Raw genomic sequence first — 27,177 nt, forward strand, 5'->3', positions numbered from 1 at the left:
ATGACTCAGGTGCCTGCTGACTACCTGTCAAACACCAGCTCCTACAACTATGAGCAGCCCCTTCCCTCCGTGGCTCGGACAAGTACTGTCACTAAGGTACTTCCAGCCAAAAAAATAACCTTTTTCAAGAGTGGAGATCCTCAGTTTGCAGGAGTCAAGATGGCCATCAACCAACGAAGTTTCAAGAGCTTCAATGCTCTCATGGATGACCTCTCTCATCGGGTCCCACTGCCATTTGGGGTACGGACCATCACCACCCCAAGAGGAATACATTGCATCAGTGAGCTGGACCAGCTGGAGGATGGAGGATGCTACCTTTGCTCTGACAAGAAATATGTCAAGCCTATTAACATTGCTTATGGGGGACACAGACCAGGTCCTCCACGAAATGGTCGTCCCTCCAGTACCTTGAGAAGAGCAGCTCAGGAGGGCAAGCTTGAAGATTATTCCACACCTTTCACTCATCATGGCCCCAGAATACCCAAGAAAATCACTCTAGTTAAGAATGGAGAAAGTAGTTTTCGGCGCACAATTATCTTGAACCGCAGAAATGCCAGGAGTTTCAAAACGCTCCTGGATGAGATTTCAGAGATCCTGCAGTTCCCAGTGAAGAAGCTCTACACTGTTGATGGGAAGAAGGCAAGTATCCCTGATAACCGGTGCTGGTCAGTTATTCTAACAGGTGTTTAGAAGCACACCACCATTTGCATTCCCTGTGAGGTAAATCCTTTAGCTCATAGTTTATCCACATTGCATTAATCCTTTGGGCTTGTGTAATTAGTGTCACATTAGTTACTTCCCCACTAATTACATGAAAGGATGATGTAGAAGAATCTTGTTCAGCCATTCAAGAACTTCCTACCTCAGGCACTGTTTTGGGTCAATTTGAGGCAACTTCTGGCAGAAGCCAAGAAGCTCAATGTTTTGCAGCTGGGTATGAAAGCCTAGATAAACTTCTAGTAATGGAGTTTCCCACCCTTTCCTGAGAGGCACGTCCCAACAGAGGCTTACCTTTTCTATACCTAACAACGGGGAATTCAACAGAATAAGACAACCCTTAGGTAGCACCTTGTGGTTACATAGTTCCTAAGAGAACAGGGTCCTGCTCATGATGTGGGATCCTCAGCATTATGGTAATATAACTAATGCATGTATAAGTAAATAAGGTATGAGTGGTATCAGGAGACACATTTGTATTGATGATTTGGTGAATGTGCCAATTGAGGTGGACTCTTACAGTAAATTAAGCTGTTGAAACTTAAATTAACAGTCCATTGAACTTGGAGCTGGCCAAAAATAGGTGTCTAGATGCCCTCAGAATCAGTTAGGTTCTTTTTTCTTAGCTTCCATCAATTTATTTGCAAGGTGAAGTTTGCTGTGTACCGCAGCTACAACTATACTACTAAATTAAGAAGTGTTAGAGCAGCATGTCATCCTTCTTTTCCCCATTCTGCTAAATTCTCTACATCTTCCCTTGTTTCGTCTTGTCTCAGAGTAACAGTCTCCCAATAGTTTAGATTTAGAGCCTGGGGCCGTTCACCATAAGTGATTTGGATGTGGCCAGCCTGTGTTTGAGGAGCCAGGCTACTTCAGCTGACCTCCATTCTGAAGAACAGGGTGTGACACCTCTTTCTTTACTACTACAAATGTAGCCAACTCGAATTAGGAAAAAAACCCAAGAAACCCAACCCTGCTGCCGAGATGTGTTATAATCTACAGATAAGTGTTTCATTTTTATACTGATTTCTCCAGTTTTCAAGACTTGGAATCCTGTTCAGTCCACATGTCTTGTGGAGTGGTGTTAACTTTCTCTTCACTTCTGTTTTTGAAAATTTTCTCTCATTTCTCTAAAGAAAAGTTTTGCCTTCTACTTTTTATTCAATTCTTAATGCTCTTCTTGTGATTCCTAGAATCAAAGAATCATTTAGGTTGTAAAAGACCTTTAAGATCAGCAAGTCCAACCTTTAAATGAGTTTCCCACAATTTTCCTTCTAGTCATTATAACACTAGTATTTTAGCTGGGTTATATACTAAATACACACTCTGTAAACACAATATCTTCACTATTATTCAACTTCCATCTTTCTTTCCATCTAACGACCTGCAGTTATCTTTTACATTTTCAGCTCTGCAGTTGTGGTCATCCTGTCTAAAGGTGTCTATACTCCCAGAGTCAGATCTCATTCCAATGTGCCAAGACGTGGCTAGAATGACATGGGTACTAACCAACCCAGAAGTGATCACTGCAGAGTGTTTGAAGCTGATGGCACCTATTAAGTTTTACACGCTAATGTCTTTGCTGACAGTTTGAGTGACAAGCTATGTAGATCTCTTCAGGAGACAACGTGTCAAAAGCTTTGTCACTGGTTTTGCATCCCTGCTCTCAGTTCAACCTTTGTTTCTGGAAATGGTTCAGCCCAAGCTGCACATGAACATCACTTGAAAAGATATTGATGCGCTTTGCTGCAACTAGATTATCTTCACTGGCATGCCACAGAGTTTAATATTATCCTCTATGTAGTCATAATGATATTTCCCACAATAAATCCCAGGGGTCCCACAGAGGCTTTCCCTCTCTGATTTTTTTCCTCCAGGTTTTCCATCTGCACAAACGTAGGTGTGGATCAAACACTATCACTTAATCCCTTCATGGTCTCTTGAGATTCTTTTTTCGGATATGAAAATTTTCATTACCATCTTGTCAATAGGCAGTTCATCTTCTGTACCTTATTAATTTAATTTGTGCTCCTTTTATTCTTGTGCAGAATATTGCAGTGATAGGTGACTCTGGGTCCAACCCGATCAATGTTATCAGCTAGGAAATACATGATTATTAGTATCTTTTCTGGGGAATCTTTTAAAGTGATTTTTTCGCCATTTTTAATTTCAATCGTTTACTGCTTCTTTTTAACTGTTCCTTACTGCTCATTCGATGGTCATTCCTGTTAGGACTTCCTGAAGCTATTATTCCAGTCTTGGGTGCAATGCATTTACACCACGAAAAAAACAGTCACTCTGTCTTGGATTTTCCAATCTTTTCCTTTCGTAAGAATTGTCTAAACCATTTCTGCTTTTCCATCTAATTTTTCTTGTCATACCTCATCTTCACGGTAGTGTCCCAGAGTTTTTAACAGATACTAACAATTTATTTAAGGAGTGAAAATGACAAATTTCTCACACAATTTGGGGGATTTCCTGAAATAACCTCCTTCAACAGATGCTGAAGATTAATTTTGACTGTACATCTTGCCTTTATACTTACATTTGTATTTTCTGTTAGAGACAATGAGAACAAGTTTCTATTCTTCCCTGACTATTCAAAGGTGTCTGGGTGCTTCATGTTTCTTGGGCATTTCCTTGTTTCTCATGTTATTCTCTTTGAATAATAAATCAAATTATCTTTTAATAATTTTGTAAACTTCTTTTATCACATGTCTATGTAAATTTTTTGCAAGACTTATTACAGAGACCATTATTTCTGGGAAAGAGGGCTAGGATTGAGGGGAACAGTAACTTTTGACATTGATTCCCATGATTTGACAGATTAGCTGAATAACAAAAAGATTCATTCCTAAGCAATGCATTTAGACTATTGCTTCATTGACTTTGTATTTGTATGACTTAGAACAACATAGAATCATAGAATCATAGAATGGCATAGACTGGAAGGGACCTCAGAGATCATCTAATCCAACCTCCCTGTCATGGGCCATAATGGAACTTATGGAATCTCCCTGTCATGGAACATAATTCACAACATTTAACAGCAGATTCACAATGTCTCTTTTGCTGCAGATTTTTTCTTGATCATTTGATAGCTTGAAAACTGAACACAAAAAAGAAAAATCTCCTCTCCTACAGGTGAATTGATCTCTTCTATCAATGAAAGTGTTATTCATAGACTTCAGAGTGTTGCCCCTTCAATCTCCTTTTGTTTTCTTCTACTACTATAACTCCAGATCTGAACTCAAATCTTAAGATAAATCACCTCTGTAACATAATGTATGGTTGGCATATACTGCCCCAATCGCTCTGTTATATCTTTACCATTTTGTTGAGTAAATCCAGAACACCTCTAAATTATAAGTCTTTGGTTTCCTGTCATACCTTTATGTGAGTATAAACTTAGACACACATGGAACAGTCTTGTCGTTTTGTGATCCTTTCATGTAGTACTGATTTGAAAAAGCAGAGAAAAGTATTTTCTTCCTTTTATAGTTCAACTAGTTCACAAATGTTTCCAGTAAACCTCCAAGTTTAAGTCAATCAAAACTCACAGGGAAATAAACATTTTGGACTGCAAATCTTGCTGGTTTTGCACATCAGCATGTTTTCTTCTTCAGACAAAACTTGTATCATCTATTTTTATAGCACTCTTTTTATCTTGTTTGTTTGTTTTGTTTTGTTTTGTTTTTTCCACATTGGCTTTAGTATAAGGTTTTACCTGAAAAGGAAGAAATCCTAGTGATTTCATGAAGCCAATAAACTGAAGAGTTTACTCCTTTTTCTTTTTCATGGAACAAAGTCAGAAGAAGGTCATGGGCAGCTATGCAGAATCATAATACAGATGACCTTCATCATAATGCCAAAGGTGGTGGTGTAGCATCAAGATCTGTTGGAAGCCAGTAGAACTCTTGCTTTTGTGGTCACACTTATTTTGCTGTTATTTCGTCTTGCTCCCATTTGTCTGCTTATTTACTGCTCACATATTTTCAAAATTGTACTTTATGAACTTCCTAGGAAAGGTCAGTGTATTCACTGGTTGTTTCTTCTGCGGCCCAGATTATGGGGCCTTCATTGCTCTTGGGCCAGAGAGTCTTTCAGTGCTATGAATTCAGAATTCACCTATAATAATTATGCAAAAATCAGTTTAGTAGAAACAGTGATGGAAAGATCCTGATTCTAATGTTAGTACAAATCCAGAGTGGTTCTGTTGGTATTTACATATTTGAATCTTCATTCTAACTCCTGAAGCCTTGAATGAGGTGAAACCTGTATTTTTACTTTTAAACATCAAGCAGATTGCCTACTAGGAAGAAAGAGCCAGTCTCACTGAAATGAACAGGTGTTTAAGTATTTCAGCACTGATTTCAGCAGGGCCAAGAGCCCCTCTTCCCAAACTAACCATGATTTTTGTTGTCGGTTTCTAAATCAAAATAGTAATTGGATGAGTATGGGACTGTAGCGAAATTTAATTTTATTTTAGTTCAGAAAAATCAGTTAAATTTTCAGCAATGAAAAAGTGTAAAGCATATGGTTGTTTTCAGGTGAAGGCACTAGTTACTCTTTTCCAGGTGATTAACTGGAAATAGTGCCCAAATAGAGAAATCTGTTGTTTAACATTGACATGTCATTAACTTGTCAGCAAAATTTTATTTGTGCAAGTTTGCACACTAAAAGATAGACAGGCCTGCACTTAATTAATCTAAATCTGGTCAGCTCATTAGCCATTTAGGATGGGGGATAATTTTGCCTGTCGGCCTCTCTTTATTGACCATAGAAGAAGATCAGAAGACTCAGACCAGTCACCTAAATTTAGGAGGAATTAACCCAGGCCCGTTTTCATACACTTGTTCTAAAGCACTACAAATATTTGAACATTAGCAAACATAAGACATGGGACTCTACTCTTGGCTGATAAGACAGTTGAAATTTGCAGCTTTCCTAGTTTTTGCTAGGGACATCAGTTCCACAGTAAAAATGAGCCAAGTGTGCTACTAAGAGCAGATATCTTGATAAGAAAAGGTAGAGTAAAATTTGTAGGTTATCTTCTCCATCAGATGGACTTTCATCTCTATTCTGGAAAGTTCTTATACAACCCAGTGGATTTTCTTTCTCCATGGTCTAATCCACAGAAAAGTGCACCTATGTGCAGAGACTCAGTATGTGCCTCTGGAGTAGGAAGAATACTTCCAGGGGCAAAGAGGCAGACAGAGATCACAGAAAGGCCATAAATCCTCACAGACAATTAAACTATAAGAAATGACGTGTAGGATTACACGACAGCAACTGCACAGCAACAGAGGATTTCCCTTACAAATGGCAATTATCCAGGGTTCACCAGCTGAACAGTCATTAAGACTTCTTTAAGTCACAGGAACCCAGCAACATGACTGTGTCTAGTCACAGATGTCCTGATTTCTGCACTTACTCTTGAATCACTAGGCCTTCCTTTTACTGACTGTCTTGAATGAAAACAAAACAAAATTCTTCCTTAAAATCCAATAATCCATCTTGTACGGTGTTTGAAACCACATTGTGTTGTGGTAAATAGTCTACATAGTTTATGGCTACTGGTGGCAACAACCATGAGTTTCTCAAATGGGATTTATCAACTGTCAGAAGAGTTTTCCAAGGGATGTGGCTAGTTTTATGTTTGTTGGAGTCAGGCCAAGACTTAGATGGTTTTTTGCTTAGGCACACTCAAGGCAGACAGTAAGTTGTTACATTTAATGAGTGACTCTGATCCAGTCTGTTATGTAGGAAGGCAGAGTAGATGACCAGAAAGACTCTTTTGCCTTAGACTCTACAAGTGAGAACATTGCAGAATGCACTGTATGCAACCAAATTTCCTCGAGGGATCAGAGAATTACTGTTTGAGTTAATCAGGGGAGCAATCATGAGTTAAGGAATGCATCCTCAGGCACCACTAACTGTAGACTGTAAAGGATTAGTTATTAGAAACTCCTTGGAGCAGGGAACCTCATTTTCATTCTGTGTTTGTATAGAGTTTGGAATGAGACACGCTAGATGCTGTAGCAAGACTAACCATTCTGGGTCAAATCAAGCCATCTTTGTCATTGGCCAGTTGTAGCAGTCTTGGAGAAAGACAGAAGGGCATCTATGAGTTTATTATTTCCCCAGTGTATCTTCCCAGTCTCCAGCAACCTGTAGGCTAACCTTCCTAAGCCAGAAGTGACACCATGTGCTACAGGTATTCTAGTAGACTGAATAGTATCAGGGCACATACTCTGGTCCCACCACCAAATGGCACTATTTTGACACACCTATAGCATGTAGCCTCTGAAATAGCGTCAAATTCCCACAGCCACTAAAATTGGGTGGCCACATTCAAGCTACTACTTAAGAATGGCCACTGGCATATGTTCACTCTCAGCTCTGCCCTGGAATTTCTTGGAAGAGTGCCAGTTGATGCAGGTTTTAAATGCATCCAAGACCATTCTAACAGCTGAACAGTGCAGGCAACTCTATTTCTGTGCCCTGGATCCAGAATTGTTTAATTTAGTACTAAAGACAGAACTTTTATTTTTAGTTGTTACTAGTAAAGGCATTGGCCTAACTACTATTACTGAATCGTTCTTGATAATAATGAGTGCATTTACAGTGACCTTCGGGTGCAAGGCCAGGAAACAGGCTTGTCTGACATATTTCCTGACTCAGGTTTATGCATCCATATAGCCATTTCTATGCCATATGCCATTTCCCACAGGCATCCTCTGAGCCACTCATGTTTGGGCTGTCTACCAAGCTCATCTGTCTTAATGACAGGTGTCATCAAGACCCTGATGGAACTGTATGAGGGAAATGAGATACATGGAGGTAAATGAACTGGTTTAAGACGTGGTGTATATGTATAAACAATAAGAGAAGAAAGGTGATAATTGCCCTCCTTGGAACAGTTAATTTTCTAGTTCCATGTGGACATATTCAGTGTGACACTTGGTTTCGTGCTGTGTTCAGGTATGAATAATTGCAACAAATTTCAGCCCCTCATCTGGTGCAAACTGTCGTTATCAAGCAAGCTGTACCTCTTTCCACCCACCACGTGTGTGACTCATAGTCTAAAAACAAACCATGGGTTTCAGGTTCAATATTCTCTGATTCCATGCCAAAACCACAATGACTCCAATGAGATTTACACAAGTGATCTGTAAACTTCAGCAAAACTTTCCATGAACCTGATCCATAAGAAGACTCATATCCAGGTGTGTTTTATGAACCTTTGAGATGCCCTGAAATCATTTGGCCCAGTGCCTTACAAGATGTAGTTAAATGGACCCCGTGTGCTAGCCACTTTCTTATCTAACATATACCAAATCTAATACTTTCTTATCTAACATATACCAAATGCAAATGATTCCCTTAGCCTGAGGAGATTTTGTTCTTTTGATAATAATGTAGCAAAGTGTAATTACTTTCTAATTCTTTTGAATTTAATCCAGGGCAAAGACATTTCCAATCATATTATTGAGTATATGCAATAATATTTGTGAACATGATGCCTCTGTTTATTCATTTACATAGAGTGCAAAGAATAGCAGAATTCCACCCTCTTCTGGAAAAACTGTGAATTTTCTTCAAGTACTTTAAGTAGAAATCACCGTTTCTACAAAGAACTTTCTCAGGAAAGACTGTTTTTTTCCATAGGGAAATCTGGCTTTCCAAATGCAGATTTTGCAGTTTTTACCAATAATAGGAGAGGAAAAGAGAGGATGTTTTGCATTTTGATCAATTTGTGTCTTCCTTTTGATCTCTGAAGAATCCAAAGGATTCTGCTGCAACTCTTAGCAAGGTCTGCTTCTCTTTCAACTGGCATCTTTTCTGATATAAATCTGTTTAAGATGAGGGGAGCTACTTCTACTGTGTAGAAGTAAATAATTTTCCAGCTTTCATGTTTGTACTACGGACTTTGCAAATTGAGAGTGAAACCCTAGACTCAATAACAAGAAAACTATTCAATTAAACTAGGGTTTTCAGCTAAATGTGTTTCTCTTTATGCCCTGAGATTCTGGAGTCCATAGGCTGTATCCATAGTTCCCAACAAAGCACAATGCACAAACGTTTAGGCTAAGAGACACCCAGGATGGTAGATGATGGAACAATGTCATATGGATTTATGAGCTTTATCTAGAAGCAGTAGGGTTTATATACTCAGTCGTTGCTCCAATAGCTGGTTGGAGTGCAACTATGTTGTGCTCCCCTCTTTCCACCCACAGTCTCCAGTTGGAGTAGTTTTTCATCTGTGGCATAGATATTCCTCATATAAAATTCTGGTCATGAGGAAAAGCTTGAACTCATGAACCACATCCTTCCCACTGACTTAGTCACCACAAGGCTAATCACAAGAACAAAATGCTTAACGTTTTTCGAGACTTGTCAATTTTTAAGCTAATCCTGCCCTCCGAGAGGGTAAGGGCAGGCACTTGGGGTGGAGTGGATGTTAGTCTGACTCATGATTTTCAAATGCTGCTGTTGGATGGACCAGATTTAATGAGCCAGGTGCCAAAGGAACAGGTGATGGACCCCGACTTTTGGTGAGGGATTGCAGAGTGTCAGAAGGTGGAAAATACCTGCAGCAAAAACTTTCTAAGAAATGCCTTCCTCTCTTCTATGTTGAAATCTACATCCTTAACAGCAATTTTCCCTTTCTGCGGCTGATTTGCAACTAGAATAGACTCCATTTTGACCTGACAGGATGGGTGGGTAGGGAAAAGGCCATCAAAAGCTTGTGTATGAAGTCAATGCCATGTGGGGACCTCCCCAGCTGAATCCAGAACTCAGTGGAAGTCCTCAGAAAGACATCCATAGTTTTCACCACGAACCAGCTCATCCTCCACAGAGGCAGTTAATGTGACAGCCCCCATACGATCCTAGCACACTGTCTTCCAAACTGAACCAGGTTGTAAATCAGTTTTCTTCCCCTTTTTGTCCTCTTCACTTGTTTCTCAAAAACTTTTCTGCATTTTTTATGCCTTTTTTTTCCCTTCCTTCCCTTTTTTCCATGCAGTGTTTCTCCTCTCCTGTTACCCAAACAATTTCCAATGCCTACTGAACTTCTGATTGCAGTATTTCTCCTGATCTGCTGAAAGACATGTTCATCTAGACTATTTCCAGGGCCAAGCTCAGAACATTTTCTTTATGCACGTGCGAAGTGTCACACACAGGGAAAAGGCATCTGTGAGCACTTCAGGAAAAGCTGCCTGCAGTGCAACGGCTAAACATGATCTTCACCTGTGGTTGACTGAGAAAGCAGTGCAGTGCATCATTCCTCTATCTTTCACATTTTTTACTTGGCTGTTTGAGTGCTTCATGACCTGATTTCCAGATCACAACTCCCAAAGCTATCGTTTTTCATGCAGCTTTACACAGTGGTCAAAACAGAAAACTAGACAGCTCATGTCTGAGAAGTTCTAGAAGATGCCAATGTTTTTAGAAGTGTTGGTATGACAAATCATCTTATATTGCTGCATTTGAGCATCTGAAGCAATGAACTGGCCCATATTCTTGTGATACAAGCATCAAATAGAGGTAGCAGCATGTAATTTATGTTTACTGGATTACCTGCTATTACAGAAGCCTAGGACACTGGCATCTGTCCTACTTGCCGAGTGCAGATTTTGATACCTGAGGTTTGATGTAGTGTCTAGGAGACCATGTGAGTTTTGGTGTGCTGTGGGAGAGGAAGGGATGCTGACTACTGTCTTCTGGAATAATAGTTTGGACACTACAGTTTGCAAAGGATTTTATCCATTTCTATGCGATAGTTCCCTACTTTAAGTACAATATTAGCTTTTGTTCTGCATTCCTTCTGATGTGACGGGAGAGCCTTCTGGTTGCTCATCAAGCACACACCCATGCCACGTCCACCAGCCTCTCCGCAGATGGGAAAAGGGATGTTCCACTGTGGTAGGGCGTGGGGGAGATTGCCTATGCTGATGTTAGAGAAAGTGAGGTCAAGTAATGCACTTCCCTATACTTTCCTCCTTCTTTTCTTCCGCTCCTTGGCTAATACATATGTGGGCATGGAGTGGCAACACCCCATGATTCACCTTCTGACCAACAGATTAGCATAGCTTTAAAAAACCACTCCCCAGAAGAACCACTCTATAATTCCATCAGTGCAAAGTCTGGGGGTAGGGAAGGGCAGATGGGTTCTTTGCATGAATAAAATACAAAATTCATTATTGTTAAACTGAGATGCCCCAGCTCAGAGCCTAGTCCCCCTGGACTGAATGTAGTACAACTATGAAACAAAAGGGCTGTTTGCAAGAGTTGTAAATCTGAATGAAAGACAAAGGGAACAGATGAAAGAGCACAAGGAAACGAGGCAATGAGTCAGCATGATAGGCAATGAACTCAGCCCGTTAGCCTTTTCTTGAACATGTCTGTTACAAGCTTTTCCTGTTTCTCCCTTGTGTCTCTGCACTTTGGAAAGCGAATTAGCTTATGGACTAGTGATCTCAACTCTGTCTTGCATTATTTCCCTATTCTGTCCTTCTCTTCCTGAGTCTTTCAAATGTCTTTGGTTGGCTGGTAGCCAGCAGAGGAAAAACAAAGGATATTTCCTACATTTCACCTTCATAAGAGACTGGTATCGATATTCAGCTTCTGAGGTGAATAAGGTTTACAAAGGTTCTTTCTTCTCAGGGAAGAGCCAGAGGATATCATGTGCTCCACAACAAGCAACAGAGTCCTTATTTTAGAGATGTTATGCTCGTCTTCTGTTTAAGTATCAGCGTTTTATTATTAATTATGTTGCAGTAGCACCTAGAGGTCCTTGCTGAGATCACAGCCCCTTGGTGGTAGGTCCTGTACAGTAACATTCATGAAGTCAATCCATCTTCCAATAGATAGCACCCAAACTGAAAAAAAAATAAGTTCAGAAAAGAAGATGTCCTTTCATTTCCACCTTGCACATGGTTGCCTTGTCAGTGGGGCTGAGAGTAAAGTACACGAAACATTTTTTTTGGAAAGAACATTTGGCTTTTTTGAACAAATTCATACATGACATATCCCACTGTGACAGGAAGTTCCTGTAAAAAAAAAATAATCAAAAGTTTTACTGCTTTGAAAAGTAACAATTTTATTGTCAGAAGTACAAAGACTTTAATGAAACCTAAAGACATAACTGACATTTCCTTGGAAGAGTCTGTGCATATACGTTTAAAGCACAGCAAATTGCAATTTTTTTTCACAAGAAAGCATCTGATCTTTAAGACACCGCAGTGGTTTGTGAGCTAGAAGTTGATTGATGCAAACAAAAATACTTCAACAGAGGCAAGTGTTGGCAACAAGTTTTCTGCTTTCTGGTCCAGAACTTCCCTCACAACCTCCATAATTCTTTTGGTTCCTAAACCAGAGTCTGTAGAAGTCAACAAGTTTCTTTCTATCGGTTACAGTGGGATTTGGATAAGGTCTTACAGTAAGACCGAGAAACTTAATTTCATTTTCAGCTGTTACACAACAAAATTTTAACGGGAATCTATTTCAGCCCATGAAGTACAAACTGATAGAAATTATTCCCTGTAAATTTTGCTTGTCTCTGAATTTCAAGTGCCTTAACAGAGAGCAACCCTTCCCATGAGCTCATATGATAGAGTAGTTAAATTAAGGGAACTCAAAGGAGGGCTCGAATGGGGCCTGAGTGATACAAAGGAACTCTTTCCTAACCCATCAGAGATCTTTACCATAAGCCATTAATTTTCTTCCATTTTATTCTTCACTGTTCACTTATCAAAGATTAAAATATTCTTGAAGTTACCATGTTTTGATATTCAGCTTGCAAATGAAGACACTTAGTTTCGTGACTGTCTGTATATGAATATGCTAGATGTTTCCTGCTCAGTTTTCAGGTGATCGTCTGGTGGGGCACAGTCTTGTATCTTGTCTACCATCCTCATGCACATGTTAGATACCCTAGAACATCTCAGATGGTAAATGTCCCATTGGACATGCCTGCTTCTTTCACCGACTAGAGAGAAAGTCAATCATGTCAATGCAGTTGTCCAAATGTAGATACTTAGAGCAATTTGAGATGTTCTAGGGTATCTAACGTGTACATGAGGATGGTAGGCTTTCCTGGGGTAAAATAAACTGTCCTCCAGAAATATTGTTTGTCCTCCACCGATGTGCAAGAAGCCTAGATTGTAAAAGATGATTTACAATCAAATGTAATGAGTTAATGGAGAAACAATCGGGCAGGGCATTCCCTTCTCCATCACAAGTCCTTCAGGTAATCACTGGATTTTAAGTATTCACAATCAGTTGCCTTTGGTTTTTGTAGCTAAATTGGGCTGGGATGTAATACTGTTTTCTGTAATACAGTATCCTGGCATGAGTACTCAAGAATCTTGCTGTGGCAGCCAGAGAGAGGTGGAGAATCTGTTTACCAGAAGGATTTCCTTACAGGCTATTTCTTGGAAAAGATAATGGCATCTCTGAGCAAATGAAGAAAACTTTAACATCAGAAAAAATCTATGCTGACCAACCAGTAGCCACCATTTTATTTCACTGGGGCATTTTCTGATCTAGTTCCCACCTTAAAGCACCAAATGTCCAAGTTTTCATGTTGCTTTAGAATGAAACACATCCGATCGTACTAGCATTTATTTTTCTCCACTGCTTGTGGAGGGAGGGATTGGAACTAGATGATCTTTGAGGTCCCTTCCAACCCAAACTATTCTATGACTCTATGATTCTATGATCTACCTTATACTGTTCGAGTTCCACCACACGTCCTCAGGCTGATGTCTATACAAAAATAACAACCACCTCTCCTACAATAAATCACAGAATCACATTATCACTGAGGTTGGAAGAGGCCTCTGAAGATCATCTCATCCAGCCTCCCTTTTTAAAGCACAGTCAACTAGAGCAGGTTGTTCAGGTGTCCAGCTGGGTTTTGAGTATTTCCAAGGATAGAGAGCCTACAACATGCCTGAGCAATCTGTTCCAGTGTTTGGCTACTCTCACAATGAGAAAGTTGTTTTCTTATGTTTAAACAGAATTTTTTGTATAAATAAATAGATAAAGAATCCAATACAATAAAGGTCAGACAACGACAGCCTCTGAAGTCATGGGTTTTCAATGACTGTAAGGAATTTAAAGGGCCCTTTAAAATAATTTAGTTTTTACTGTAGTGACAGACTCCCTGCTTCAGGCTAAACCTACAATATTTGGCCAAACATACTCTTACTGATTTTACTTACATTGAGATTATGTCACATGTGATATTATACAGCTGAAGTTAATAACTGTATTCCTAAAATAACCATGAATAGTAGTAATCCACTGAAATAATATGGCCTTCAAGAAGGACCACGGGCCTGGGACCCTGGAAACTGATATTCAATATTGAGCTGAGATGATGCTTCCTGGTAACTATTGAGTGGTCATATTGTCTGGAGCTAATCTGCCTTAGTTTAGATGTCTATGTCTCTCCTAATCTTTCCAAGGGAGAAAAAGGCATCTCCAGAGCATGATTTGTCTCACAGTAGGAGAGATACCTGATGCAGAGTACAGGAATTGCCCTTTCTACATGGACTATACAACCTCAATTGACTAGCTCAGTCCTACACACCTAACTTTTAGATGTACAAAATCTGAAGCAAAATCTAGTTATTGTATTCCTGTCCTTTGTTTTCAACATTTACAGAAGGATGTCCATTACTTGTTTTTCACAACTTATCTAAGGGAGATGATGACAATATTTTCCTTTATAGAGCTTGCTTATGAAATTTCTTCACCGAAAGGGTTGTCAAGCACTGGAACAGGCTGCCCAAGGAAGTGGTGGAGTCACTATCCCCAGAGGTATTTAAAAGACTTATAGATGTGGCACTTAAGGATGTACTTTAGTGGTGGACTTGGCAGTGTTAGGTTTATGGTTGGACTCCATGATCTTAAAGGTCTTTTCCAATCTAAATGGTTCTATGATTCTATAAAAGCACTGTTAAAAACCTATATCCCAGAACAAATAATTGTAGATTATTATAGTTGCAGTCTAACTCCTGAGAGTTAGACTAGAATTGTGCTCTGCAAGGCACATCTCAGCCTTGAACAACATCCCATATGCTGGAATTCACACTGTTCTCTCTGCAAGAACATTCCCACCTCTTACCCATCTTGAACAGCAATTCAACATCCAATTATTTTCTCATAATTTAATCAGATCTAATATTTCATCTCTTTCTCTGGTGCTCACGTGCTTCTGAAAAATCAATAGCTACTGTGTCTGCTATTCACCATGGTGTTATTTCCAAATTTTGCAATCTGATCTCTCCAGTCAAGTCATCAATTTTCTGTTTGATGTCTTGTTTCCTCCCCCAGCATGAAAGTCAAAGGCAGAAAGTGCATACAGCTTCGCAAGTCATAGTAACTCTTTATCCAGTGGTTGTTATGTCCAAACAGAAGAATAGAATCGTTTCTCTTGCAGGATAGCAAAAGAAAGGTCCTGGTTTTCATGTTGTTTCCTAGTTTCAGGCAGTGTGATGTAGACTCCAGAAAAGCCAGGGGAGATTCTGCCACTGGTTGAAATGGGGCCAACATTTCACTCAGCACATTGAGGAGCAACAGTAGACACTGGCATGCCTGCAAGTTCAGAATCTAATCCCTTCACATTAGAAATAATTTTTATTTTTTCCTTAAAAAGAAGCAAATCCGAGAAGCAGTGCATGGACCTCATCCTGGGTCATGCTGAGTGAGGAGCAAGTTGCTAAGCACCTAAGAGGAGACGTACGGTTTAGAGATAATTTAGCACTAGTAAAAAATGTTGTATTGATTGACCCGAAGACAGATGCCTTCTGAATAGCCCAGGCAGCGTCGTGTTGTTGAGTGGATGGGATTTGTGCAGCAGTGTGGGAAAGGTCTGTGCTGAACAAACTGAGATGAACTACTATCCCAACTCCACAACCCTGTACTGCCCTGACAGAAGGGCTGTTGCGTTAAACCAAATCAATGTGAGAAAAATGATTTATCTAACCCTTAGGAAACATTCCATTGTATTTACAACTAGCAAAATGTTTTTAACAAGGAAGCACTATGAAGTAATCATTTCCCAAATTTAGATGAATTTCTACAATTATTTATTCAAAGAAATTAAGCTTGCAAGATATTAGGAAGAAACGCTATGTTAGAGGTGTAAACACTGCTAAAGAGCTGATGATGCCTGAAATACTATATGACGGACCCTTTATTTTAAATCACATAACACAAGTATACGAAAGGATTTGGTTTTTGCAGTAGTTATAAGTTCAATAACTCAGCTGGCTCAGGTCCATTGGTTCCTGAAGCTGTGTCATTGGCACCATCTATTTTCTGCACACACAATGCAGCAGTGATGAGTGTGATTGAAGTATCTGTATGCAGAGACAGTACCATGAGAGGAAATGTCCGCAGCAAGAAATGACTTTCACTGAAAAAATGCCCTTTACAAATGGGAATAGTTCCTAAACTTAGTGGGGGTTTAAAGACAACTTGTTTTACATTAGGCAAAAAGAAATTTCATGTCTATTTTTCTTTCTTCTCTCCCTCTTTTTCCTTTTCTCTTTCTCCTTTTTTACCCTCACCTTTTTTCTTCTTGTATGAGGACGTGGCAAAAGATCTCACTAAAGGAATAAAAAAGAAAAGAAAAAAGAACAGGAAAGAAGGAAAAGAAATACATAGGTGGCAAAAAAACTACTGAAAATATTGTTGTTTAGTAAATTACAGGCTTTCTATACACTTTTCGAGAGAGCTAGAAAGATGTTTCCTTTAGAAATATACAGACCAAAAGTGGATTTATTGACAAATGACAAACAGTAGACACAGACAGACTGAGATTTGTGGATTATTTTGTTTCTATTTCACAGTACTCATCACATAGACTCAGCAGTTTTGTTGCTTTACACACAGTGGTGCTTATCGTAAGCTTTATTGAGCAGAGCCTCTCTTACTGTGTGCTTTTATAGCACCAGACTCAATGGGCATCAGGTTCCAAGTGTTGTTACAGCACAAAGTAAATAAAAAAATAATGGGAAGACGATGAGATTTTAGCATTTTCCTACTAAAGTTGATGCCATGTGCTTTACTGTAAGAAAAATTACCAGAAGTGTTTGACTGCATCTTGAGTGTGATTTCGTCTGTCTCTTGTCTTTTTCTTTCACCCTCCACTCATTCACCCTCCTTGTTTGCCCAAGATCCAGCACTATTATCTCATTACCTCCCAAAGCCTTAGTGGCACTAACAGATCTCAGAAAACCCCAGAGGAATTTCATAAACTAAGGGCTTGGGCTCTGGAGGGGACCTGATTCTGCGTTCCTTTGCTGTAGCAAAATTTAGAGGATGAGGTCCTTTCTTCATACACTGTTGTGCCAGGCACATGTGACAACTGCAGAACTGTCATCACACCTCCTCTTGAGATTTGTTCTCTTCCTTTCTCGGTTGCTAGCTAAAGGGCTGATAATTAAATGGCACAGTGAGGTCAGGGTGCATCTCACGGGCAAGATAGTGCTCAGCTCACTACTGGTGCTAATAACATCTTGGTAGCCCATTGTGTTGATATTTCTTATTGATGAGTCGCCATACGCTCTAGAGATGTTCTCCTCATGTAGCAGTGTGAGGAGGAAGGAACATCCTGGCCAGATTGTAGAGTCCTCTGCCAGCACAAAGCTGTCAGATGTTGGCATCTGTTGGCAGCTCTAAAGTCCTCTCAGACAGCAAGAGAGCCCTCTCACTCTTCTAGAAGCCGTCAGGTGTTTTACCAGAGAGCATAACTTCAGTCTTACAAACAAGGGATTGCAGAAGCAAAATAGATGAGGAGTCCAGGCTTCGTTTAGCTAGTGCTCATCACAAGACTGGTTCCAGCTCCTTTAGATCCTAGGCAAATATTGTATTTGGGTAAAAGTGACTTTTTGTCGCCTCCAGCCTTATTCACTGTTACTGGCTGTAGTTGACATGAGGAACTTTGTGTCTAACCCAGAAGTAGGTCATAAGGTGAAGATGGAGAGGCAGTGTCTAAGCCTGGCTTCTCGTGGAGGAATGGAGAGTCCTTCACAGACACTTCCTGCACTGAGGGACAATGTCCCACATTGTCCAGCATTGAGGCAATACTAGAGGTAATATTTGAGACAGTGTTTGAGATAATATTAAGGGAAGTAGCGCTTCTCATCTCTTCCTGAGCAGAGGAAGAAAGAGAACTAATGGTCAATCTGGCATGTAGAATTCAGCGGGTAATAATTGCTGTTCCGTGTGGTAATTAGAACTAAAGAGTATAATTCTCTATAAGGGAAACCAAGAAGCCTCCAGTTCCACCCTCTTCCTCACTACCCCATTATCATGCCTAAATTTTTCCCAGAAGATGAAAAACCTTCAAATAAATGAGATATCTTCTCCCTTAGGCAATCTCTCCCATCCCTTCCCTGTCTTGGGAGATATGATTAAAACATAGCAGAGCTTCTCTTTCAATGGAAGAATGCTGCAATGGAGCCTGCCAACAGGCTCTGGGAGACCCTGAAGTTCTCCAGAACTCTGTTTATTTTATTTTAGGTGACATCAAAATGTCAGTTGATTCTGGGCCTAGAAGAACCTATTTCTGCCCTATCAGCTCTTGGTGATCCACTTGCTCTTCTCTTTCTAGATCGACAGCATGCAGGCTCTGCTTCACTGCCCCAGCATGCTGGTGTGTGTCGGCCGGGAGCCATTCAAACCTATATCGATGGAGAATTTGAGGAAACACTCGGTGGAGAAGCTGCCCGATCTGGCTCCCCGTTCCAATGGCAATATTGTCAATGAAAACAATGAAAGTAAGAAAAACTCTGGGGCATGTTGCACAGTCACCTCTAGGCCTGTGTCCCACAACGGGCACCTATTGTACTGCCCCAAAGTGAAGATTTCATGTGGAAAATGTACTTCCCTCTCTCTGCCTCCCAGGCCTTTCCATCCTCCCCTTCTTTTTCTCCAGTTTCCTTCTAGGATTTCCTCCCTACACCCTCCAGTCTTTCTTTTACATACTCCTCGTGTCTGGCTGACTTCCCTTCCTCTTTCATATCTCTGTGTCTCCTTTTCCTTCCAGAACTCCCTCCTTTCCTGTGTCTGCCTCCAAGACTCCCCAAACCCTTGAGATTTCCCACGAATCCTCTGTCCTCTTGTCTGTCTGTCACATAACACCTGCACTTCTGCATTTGTCCACATCAGGGGATACCCTGGTTTTGTCCTCCAGGTTACAGATGCAGTCTAGTCCTTTGGGAACCAAGCATGTTTTTATGGAAAGGTTCAGGAAGGAGTATGTTATGGGTTATTCAGGGTGATATATGTTAGGCACTTCATCCTGAGTTATCTAAGGTCACAGGTAATTAAACCAGCCACCCTTGGTAGCCTATGAAGACAAACTTCCCATTTCTGGAGGGCAATTCATCTCACCTATATTAGGGATTTGTTTTAGGATGAGATGAAGTGTGCTCTGGAGGGCACTTGTTTCTCTCCATTGTCAGTATCAAGAGCCGAGAAAGACTCATTCATGTGTTGATGACTAGTTGTAGAAACTTGAGGACAGAGGTATCCTGCACTCGCTGCCTGAGATACAAAAATGGGAGGGAGCAGTGCGAATAAAATGAGGCTCTTTGTCCATCAAGAAACTAAGCAAACATGTCAGTTCAAATGCATAAGGATGGTTAGATAGAAGCTATTTCATGTGTTATTGATCTTGGTTGAAGTGGTCCCTGTTCCATATTTCCTTCCTAAAATGTTCTCCTTTCAGCTGCATATCCATATGCCTACAGATCATATGGTCGTCTGGATATATAAAAGCAAACTTTGAACAAGCATATGTATTAGAAACAAGACAGATGTATATCTTAAAAGACAGCATGATAATAATGTACTCTGCTTGAAATGAAGGGTCTAGGACCTCAATAAATCTATGCAGATCATTGCACTGGGCCATAAAGATGTGCTTCAGATTACAATTCTTAAAATTATCTTTCTATCACTGATCTCCTTTATAACTACCACTATTTCTCTTTGTAGCTAGCAGCAGCTTACAATTTCTTTTGTATTTTTCCTTTATGTTTTAATAAGCACTATAATCATTCATAGTGGCATATCCCTGCAGGGACTGAATGCTGTCGTGGTCTACATGGCCACATGTGTGTTTCCTGGCATGCGAGTGGAGAAGTAGATGAGGCACAGTAAACGTGTTACACTTGGCCTTTAGCTAAGGAAGAAGGTCACTTTTCCATGTATTTTCCCCTGACTGAATAAGGAGGATGAAAACAGGCACAGTTAAGCAGAGGCCTATTTGCAATGTGATAAAATACAGAAACTTTGAGACTAAATTCCTCTGTATACATATATTATTTTCTTCCTGGCATGCACATAACACAACAACAAAAAAATGTTTCAATTTAGTTTCAAAAAAATAATAAATTTAAAGTATTGAAGATTTTAATACAGACTATTCATTCAAAACTTGAGATTTATGGCCATCACTTAGTCCAAGTCAAATTTTCAAATTATGTCAACTGGCATAGGCTTAGCTTTAATGGAATAATATCAGTATTCACTAGTTTGAGGGTTTGATCTATATATTTTGTGTCATCTTTATACAAGCTAACGTTTCTCTCCATCTTTCTTTTCTTTACTTATTTCAAACTCCAGTGAACTTTGGACTGAAAGCCAAAAAAAGTGTTATCCATCCACGGTCAGCATCAAGCAATAGGTCAATGAGATTTTCTTTATCATCAGAGAAGTCGTACCCTAATGGTCTCGCTGCCTCTCCAGATAATGGCGCACTTTTCTCAAACAGTTGCTCACATCCCAAACCCAGGGACCTGGTCCATTCCTTGGTCAATGACGACATAGAAAAACGGGTACACGTGAACAAGGATGGTAGCGTGTCGGTTGAGATGAAAGTTCGCTTCCGCTTGCTAAATGATGAGACTTTGCAGTGGTCGACACAGATCAGAAAGTCCAATCTGATGAACCAGATGCCTTGTGAAGCGTCAGGTGTAAAGGAGGACAGTGGATTAGACTCCATACAGAAAATGAACCCAGAAGCCAGCTCTGAAGCAGATGAGTCATTATATCCCTGTGATATTGATTCTTACATGTCAAGACTTGAGGAATCAGACTGTGATGAGGCTCATTGTCATAACTGTGGCAAGAAACACCAGGACTATGACATTTGGAAAAACCCCATGCACACATCCCAGAGGGAAGAGCCCAGCATACGAAGCACCTGGCACACACGGTCATCATGCTCCAGCACATCTTCCCGAAGGAGAGTAGTCCACAAAAAAGTAGCTTCTGTGGATAGCTTCCACACCACATCCAGTGAGGAATTCTCTGAGCACATTGTGCAAGAGTCTTCATCTTACTCAGAGACTATAGAGAATAGAGTGGCGTATCGATCTGTTAAAAAGTGTACGTGTCGAAGTGATTTGTCTACAGGTGCTTCCAACGGAGAAGACCAGCAAGAATACACTCAGACAAGCACGAGCAATAGTCAGAGACCTTCATCCTTGGGTTTAGTGTCACATTCAAGCTGTGAAAACAACCTGGATACTCAAGATGCCCCCGAAGACCAGGAGGCCAGCAAAAACAATTCACAAAATGAAGATGAAAATTGTTTTGAAGTTTCCTCTGTGAAGTGCTTAAAGGATGATGTGGACGAGTTTGAAAGCAGCAGAGATGGGAGTCTCATGTCAAGATCATCTCTGCAGTCCAGACAGAGCAAGAAGAATATATGTGAGGAAACAAGTAGTGTGGGTAGGAGCATGTCCTCCTCCAGCCTTCAAAAGGCAAATCAAGAAGATAACACTAGGTTCTCCACTCCTGCCACCAGTGTGCACAGCAAGTCTAGTAACTGTACCACACCAAAAGCAAGGCGTGAACAGGATGACCACTCTGATGGCAATGTAGTGGTCTCCTCCTTCTCCAGTGAGTCCTGCCCTAAGAAAGAGGCTGAAGAGGTTGAAGCAGAACAAGAAGAAAATGAAATCAATGAAGTCAGCTCAGTGTCAGCAAAAACAAAGTCCAGCCAATCAATTAGAGATCACAGCAGTGATGAACGATGTTCTACACAAGGAACCCCCCGTTCCAGAGCTAGTGACAGGAATAGCAAGAAAAGTGACAGTGATGAGATCATTCTGTGCAATGCCTCTTGCTCTTCCAGAGGATCCAAAAAGAGCAAACACAGCCACATTCATTTGGATGCACAGTCTGAAATGTCCGTGTCTTCACTTGGATCCACTTTGAATAAAAAGAAGAATTCCCTACATGCTGATGATCTGAGATCATGCAGCAGGGCATCTAATTACTCCAAAAGCTCATGTGAAATCAAGAAAAAATCTATCGGAGACCCCATGTCTCATAACTCAGGATCTTTTCAATCAAACATTTCATCTACTAGTGAAGCAGAGGCAATTGCAGGTTTTACTGAGGAGAAAAGCTTGAAAAGTACCACCAATGGCTACAGTGAATCCTCAAAAGGCTCAAAGAAGAGAAGCCATAAAGAAGAAAATAGCAAGACATCATCCCTCTGCTCAAGGGTTTCAAGCCCTAATGGAAAAGCTGGAGAGGGTCATTCCAAAGTTAATTCAGAGGCCCCTTCTTCAAGGCATGGAAGTGTGAGTGAGAGTGTATGTTCAAAAGGTGACCACTCAACTGAGATTGGGATTAAGAATGGAAATCCTGCAAGTGTCTCTTCGAGAGTCTCTTCAAAGTCAGAAGTAAAAGATAAATGCTTGTTGACACAGATATCCCAGGAAAGTGATGATAGGTGTTCACGATCAAACATATCTCAATCTTCAAAATCAAGGCAGACAAAAACTAGAAATCTTCATGTGAAAGTGTCAAACTCCAGCCAAGCATCATTGTCTGAGACTTTGTCAATACGTAGTATGCATTGCCCTGTCCCTCCAAAAGGGAAGCCAAACAGCAGAAAAATACGGTCAGCCATGTTGAAGAATTCCTCCATTAGCAGCATAGGTACTGAATCAGTGATGACCACAGGAAAAGAGCAGAAAGAAATTATAGATTCCTCCAAAGCAACTTCCTATGGGTCTAAATCAGCTGCAACCGAAGTAAATGATCAGAAGAATAAAGAGATTGATGACTCTTGCAACAGAAAAGTGGAAGAAGAGTTAGATGGCACAGGTATGCAAGAGGAAGAGAGTGATTTAATGCCATCTAGTCTACCAAACGCATCTCCAGAAGAAGTTGTGCAAGAATGGCTAAGTAAAATCCCTTCAGAAACATTGCTTATGAAATATGAAATGGAGGATGATGCAGAAGAGGAACATGTAGAGGCAACCACTGAGGTATCATACTGTACAAATGCTGAGGAAATCTCAGAGGATGAAAAAACTGAGAAAAAGAATGTGGAGGAAGCTGATAATGAGGCAAAGGATGAAGAGGAGAAAGAGACAGAAGAAGGCACTGCTATTAATGAAGAGGCTGAAGAATGTGTGAATCAGGAACAAATCTCTGAGGTTGTGTCCGAAGCTGCCAAGGCTGACCAAGCAGAATGCAACCAGTCGGTTACGTCCAGCCACAATAACAGCAGAAGAGTCCTGCCATCCTCTGTCCAGACTTCCGTCCAGATCATGAAGGCTTTGCTCAGTTCGAAACACGAAACAAAATTTGACCGATCAAACAGTTTGCCTGAAGTGTCCCCCACCATGGGGAGAAAACTGAGTAACTCTGCCAACATTTTGATTACTTGTCTTGCCAGTCTCCAACTCCTTGATGAAGAGTCAGAAGATCCATCAGGTAAATCAAAATGTTTGAATAAGCCAAGGTATATGGAGCTGCTAAATATTTTTCAAGCCCTGTGGTTTGGATGCACAGCTGAAAACAATTGTCCAAGTTCAAGTCAAGAGGCAAATGAGCAGGCAAAGACAGCCACTGTGTTTAAAGCCCCAAAATCTGTAGATTATGACTTCACTCCCATGTCCTCCTCTGGGGTTGATGTTAGCAGTGGTTCGGGTGGCTCAGGAGAAGAGAGTACAGCTGGTGCCAGAGATTGCACTTTAATGGCTCAGAAAACTGCTGAATTCAAATCAGCTGGACAAGTGGAAAATGTAGAGACTGGCACTGAAATGACTGAGGCTGAGGAGCAAAGTAAAGAGGAAGAGCAGTCATCCCGACCTTCATCAGCCTGCTCAAAATCAAATGGTGAGGAAAATGCACAGTCTGCTAGAGAAGACTCTGTAACTAAAGAGGCAGAAGAGAGTAAGGAGGATCAGTGCAGCAACTGTGAAAATGGTCAGGAGGAAGGGGGAGAAAATGAAAATGAAGAAAATAGCAAATTAGTTGAAAATGGAGAACAAGAAGAAACTGAAGCTGTGAGTAATGAACTCCCAAACGAAAATCTTGAAGAGGTAGCTGATCGGCTAGCCACTACCAATGATACAGATGTCAATGATGCTGATTGTGGAACAGAACTGAAAGCTGATTTGGAAGAGCAACTCAAAAAAGAGTCTCCAAATGACTCAAAGCCCAGTGTCAATATGGCCACCAGTATGAGCACATCCTTGGTCCAGCAAAACTCAGTGGATCCTAACCCAGTCTGGGTCCTGAGGCTGCTCAAGAAAATTGAGAAGGAGTTCATGGCTCACTATGTCAGTGCCATGAATGAGTTCAAAGTCAGGTGGAACCTACAGAACAACCAGCAGATGGATGAAATGATACTGGAGCTGAAGGAGGAAGTGAGCAAAAGGATACAAAACAGCATAGAGAAGGAGATGAGGAAGATCAAAACCAGAGCAGGGAAGAAGACACCAAGACCTCCAGATGAACCACTCAAGCGTGAGTCAACACTCCAAACCGAGCAGAGGAGAAGACGATTGCAGAATATGCACAAAAAGTCACTCTTTAGTGACAGGAATGGAACCCAGAGCAGGCTAGAGGACACAGCTGACTTATCATTTGGTGTAGATGAAGATATAACATGTAGTGTAGCTTTTGAGGCCGCTATTAGTAAACAGACAAGTGAGGAGGAATACTGCCCTTGTGATTCTTGTGTGAGGAAAAAAATGGCTTCCAAGCCCACAAGAAATCCAGTGGTGGCCACCAATGCCCCAATCATGAAAGCATTTGATTTACAGCAAATCCTGAGGTTGAAGAAAAATGATGAGGAAGCCTGTGTCTCAGAAGCAGCCCAGGACATCAAAACAGTTCCCAGAAGTTCTGTGGAGAAAGCAGCAGAAAATGACAATCCAAATGAGGAAAATGATGAGGGTCAACTCCAGCCAACTGAAACAGAACTGGAGGGCAATGAAGAAAAGGAGACAGAATTAAATGAAATGGGCAGTTCAACATTGAATGGAGATGGAGAAGCACCTGAAATATCAGAGGATCAAAACAGTGAGATGGAGGATGAGGTTAAAGATGAAGAAACCAAAGAAGAAGAAAAGGAAGAAGCAGAAGAAGTAGGGGAAGAAATTAAAGAGAAAGAAGAAGAAGAAGAGGAAGCAAAAGAGGAGGAAGATGAGAAAGAGGAAGAAGAAATCATGAAGACAGAAGAAGAGGAGGAAACAAAGGAGGAGGCAGAGGGAGAAACAAAAGAGAAAGAAGATGAGGAAGTGGAAGAGGAAGCAGCAAAAGAAACAAAGGAGGAAGATGAAATCAAAGAGGAGGAAGAGAAGGAGGAGGAGGAAGAAATGAAAGAGGAGGAGGGAGAAACAGAAGAAGAGGAGGAAGAAGAAAAAGAGGAGGAAGTGAAGGAGGAGGGAGAGACAAAAGAGGAAGAGGAGGGAGTGGATGAGAAGGAGGAAGAAATGAAAGAGGAGGAGGAAGACATAAAAGAGGAGAAAGAAGGAAAAGAGGAAGAAGAGGAAGGAAAAGAAGAAGAGGAAACAAAAGAGGAAGAGGAGGAGGAAGTGGAGGAGGAGGGTGAAACAAAAGAACAGGAAGACATGAAGGAGGAGGAAGAAGGAACAAAAGAAGATGAGGAAGATGTGAAGGAGGAGGAAAAAACAGAAGAGGAGGAAGAAGTGCAAGAAGAGGAAGAAGTAAAGGAGGATGAGGAAGCAAAAGAAGAAGAGGAAGTGGAGGAAGAGAGTGAAACAAAAGAAGAGGAAGACATGAAGGAGGAGGAAGAAGGAACAAAAGAAGATGAGGAAGATGTGAAGGAGGAGGAAAAAACAGAAGAGGAGGAAGAAGTGCAAGAAGAGGAAGAAGTAAAGGAGGATGAGCAAGCAAAAGAAGATGAGGAAGAAACAAAACAAGAGGAGCAGGAAGTGGAAGAAGAGGAAGAGAACTCAAAAGAGGAGGAAGAAGAAGAAACAGAGGAAAAAGAGGGAGGAAAAGATGAGGAAGAAACAAAGGAAGAGGAGGAAGCAAACAAGGAAGAGGAAGAACAAGAAGAAACTCGAAATGAAGAGCAGGAAGTTGAAGAGAAGTCCAAAGCTGAAGATGAAGATGGAGATGAAGATGATGCTGAAGAAGCAGAGGAGCCAGAGAATGAGGACATTGGGGCTGATGATGAGGAAGAGACATCTGAATGCAGAGGAGATGCTGATGGCTCTGGAACTGACAACAATCCCGAACGAGATGCTGCAGAAGGAAGTGAGGAAGCTGAGCAGGATGAAGCTGAGGCAGTGGAAGATGCAAATCCAGAGTCTGAAGATAAGGTATGTTCAGCTGAGGAAGAAAATAACAGTGAAGGAGGTGACGAATATGATGAGAATGATGAGGAACCTACCAATGACGACCCTGACAAGGCACATGAAAAACACAAAGACGAAGGCAACAGCAAGATTTCTGAGAAAGCCTCAAAGGTCAAAGGCAAAAAACCCACCAAAAGACTAGAGACTCTGAACAAAGCAGCTGCCTTTTCTTGTTATTCTTCTATGGGAAACTTCTCACAGCAATCCCAGAAGGGGTCTGAAGATGAAGAAGAAGAGGAATGCAAAGAAGGCAACAACCCCATGAACAACCACCCCAATGGAGACATTCAAAGTGACGAGTGCAGCAAACCCTCACAGATGTATCCTGACAGTGAGGATGAAGAAGAGGACAAAGCATCTTCATGCACTGATCCTTTGGGAGATGAGGACCAGGCAGATGCTGAAGGTGCAGATCCAAAGGATGCTGATCATACTGAGGAAGTTCAGGCTTCTAAAAAGAAAGAAGACTCTGACAAGATTGACCAGGATGACTTGGACTTTTAGAACTGCTTATCAAAAACTGCTTCTTTCTTTCTTCCTTCTTTTCTTTTTTTAAAGTATATTTTCATTATATATTACAGTATATTTGTTGAGTTGAGCCATCATAATTGGCTTTTCTTCTGAGTTAAATGTGTTAAATTTGATCTTGAATCCTGTGAGTAACGTTGCAATTACCTGCCCTCGTTTCTAGAGGGCTAGTAAACTCATTAAATTCAGTGGTTTCAACAGAAAAGCGGTTTGGGGAAAGTGAAGGCTGTTTTGTTTGTGATCTCTTCTTATTCCCACTCTTTAA

At 40.8% G+C, this 27,177-nt stretch overlaps 1 protein-coding gene across 1 annotated transcript; it reads left to right on the top strand.

Moving 5' to 3' along the window:
* On the top strand, positions 1-26,888 carry RP1L1 (RP1 like 1). Its single transcript, XM_086625651.1, has 4 exons — positions 1-639; positions 18,353-18,518; positions 20,371-25,097; positions 26,103-26,888. Exons 1-4 carry the CDS (start codon positions 1-3, stop codon positions 26,886-26,888), a joined length of 6,318 nt encoding a protein of 2,105 aa, XP_086481777.1.
* Positions 26,889-27,177: the final 289 nt, after the last annotated feature.

This window comes from Tauraco erythrolophus, chromosome 2 (genome assembly GCF_009769465.1).
Source record: "Tauraco erythrolophus isolate bTauEry1 chromosome 2, bTauEry1.pri, whole genome shotgun sequence".
Lineage (NCBI taxonomy): Eukaryota > Metazoa > Chordata > Aves > Musophagiformes > Musophagidae > Tauraco > Tauraco erythrolophus.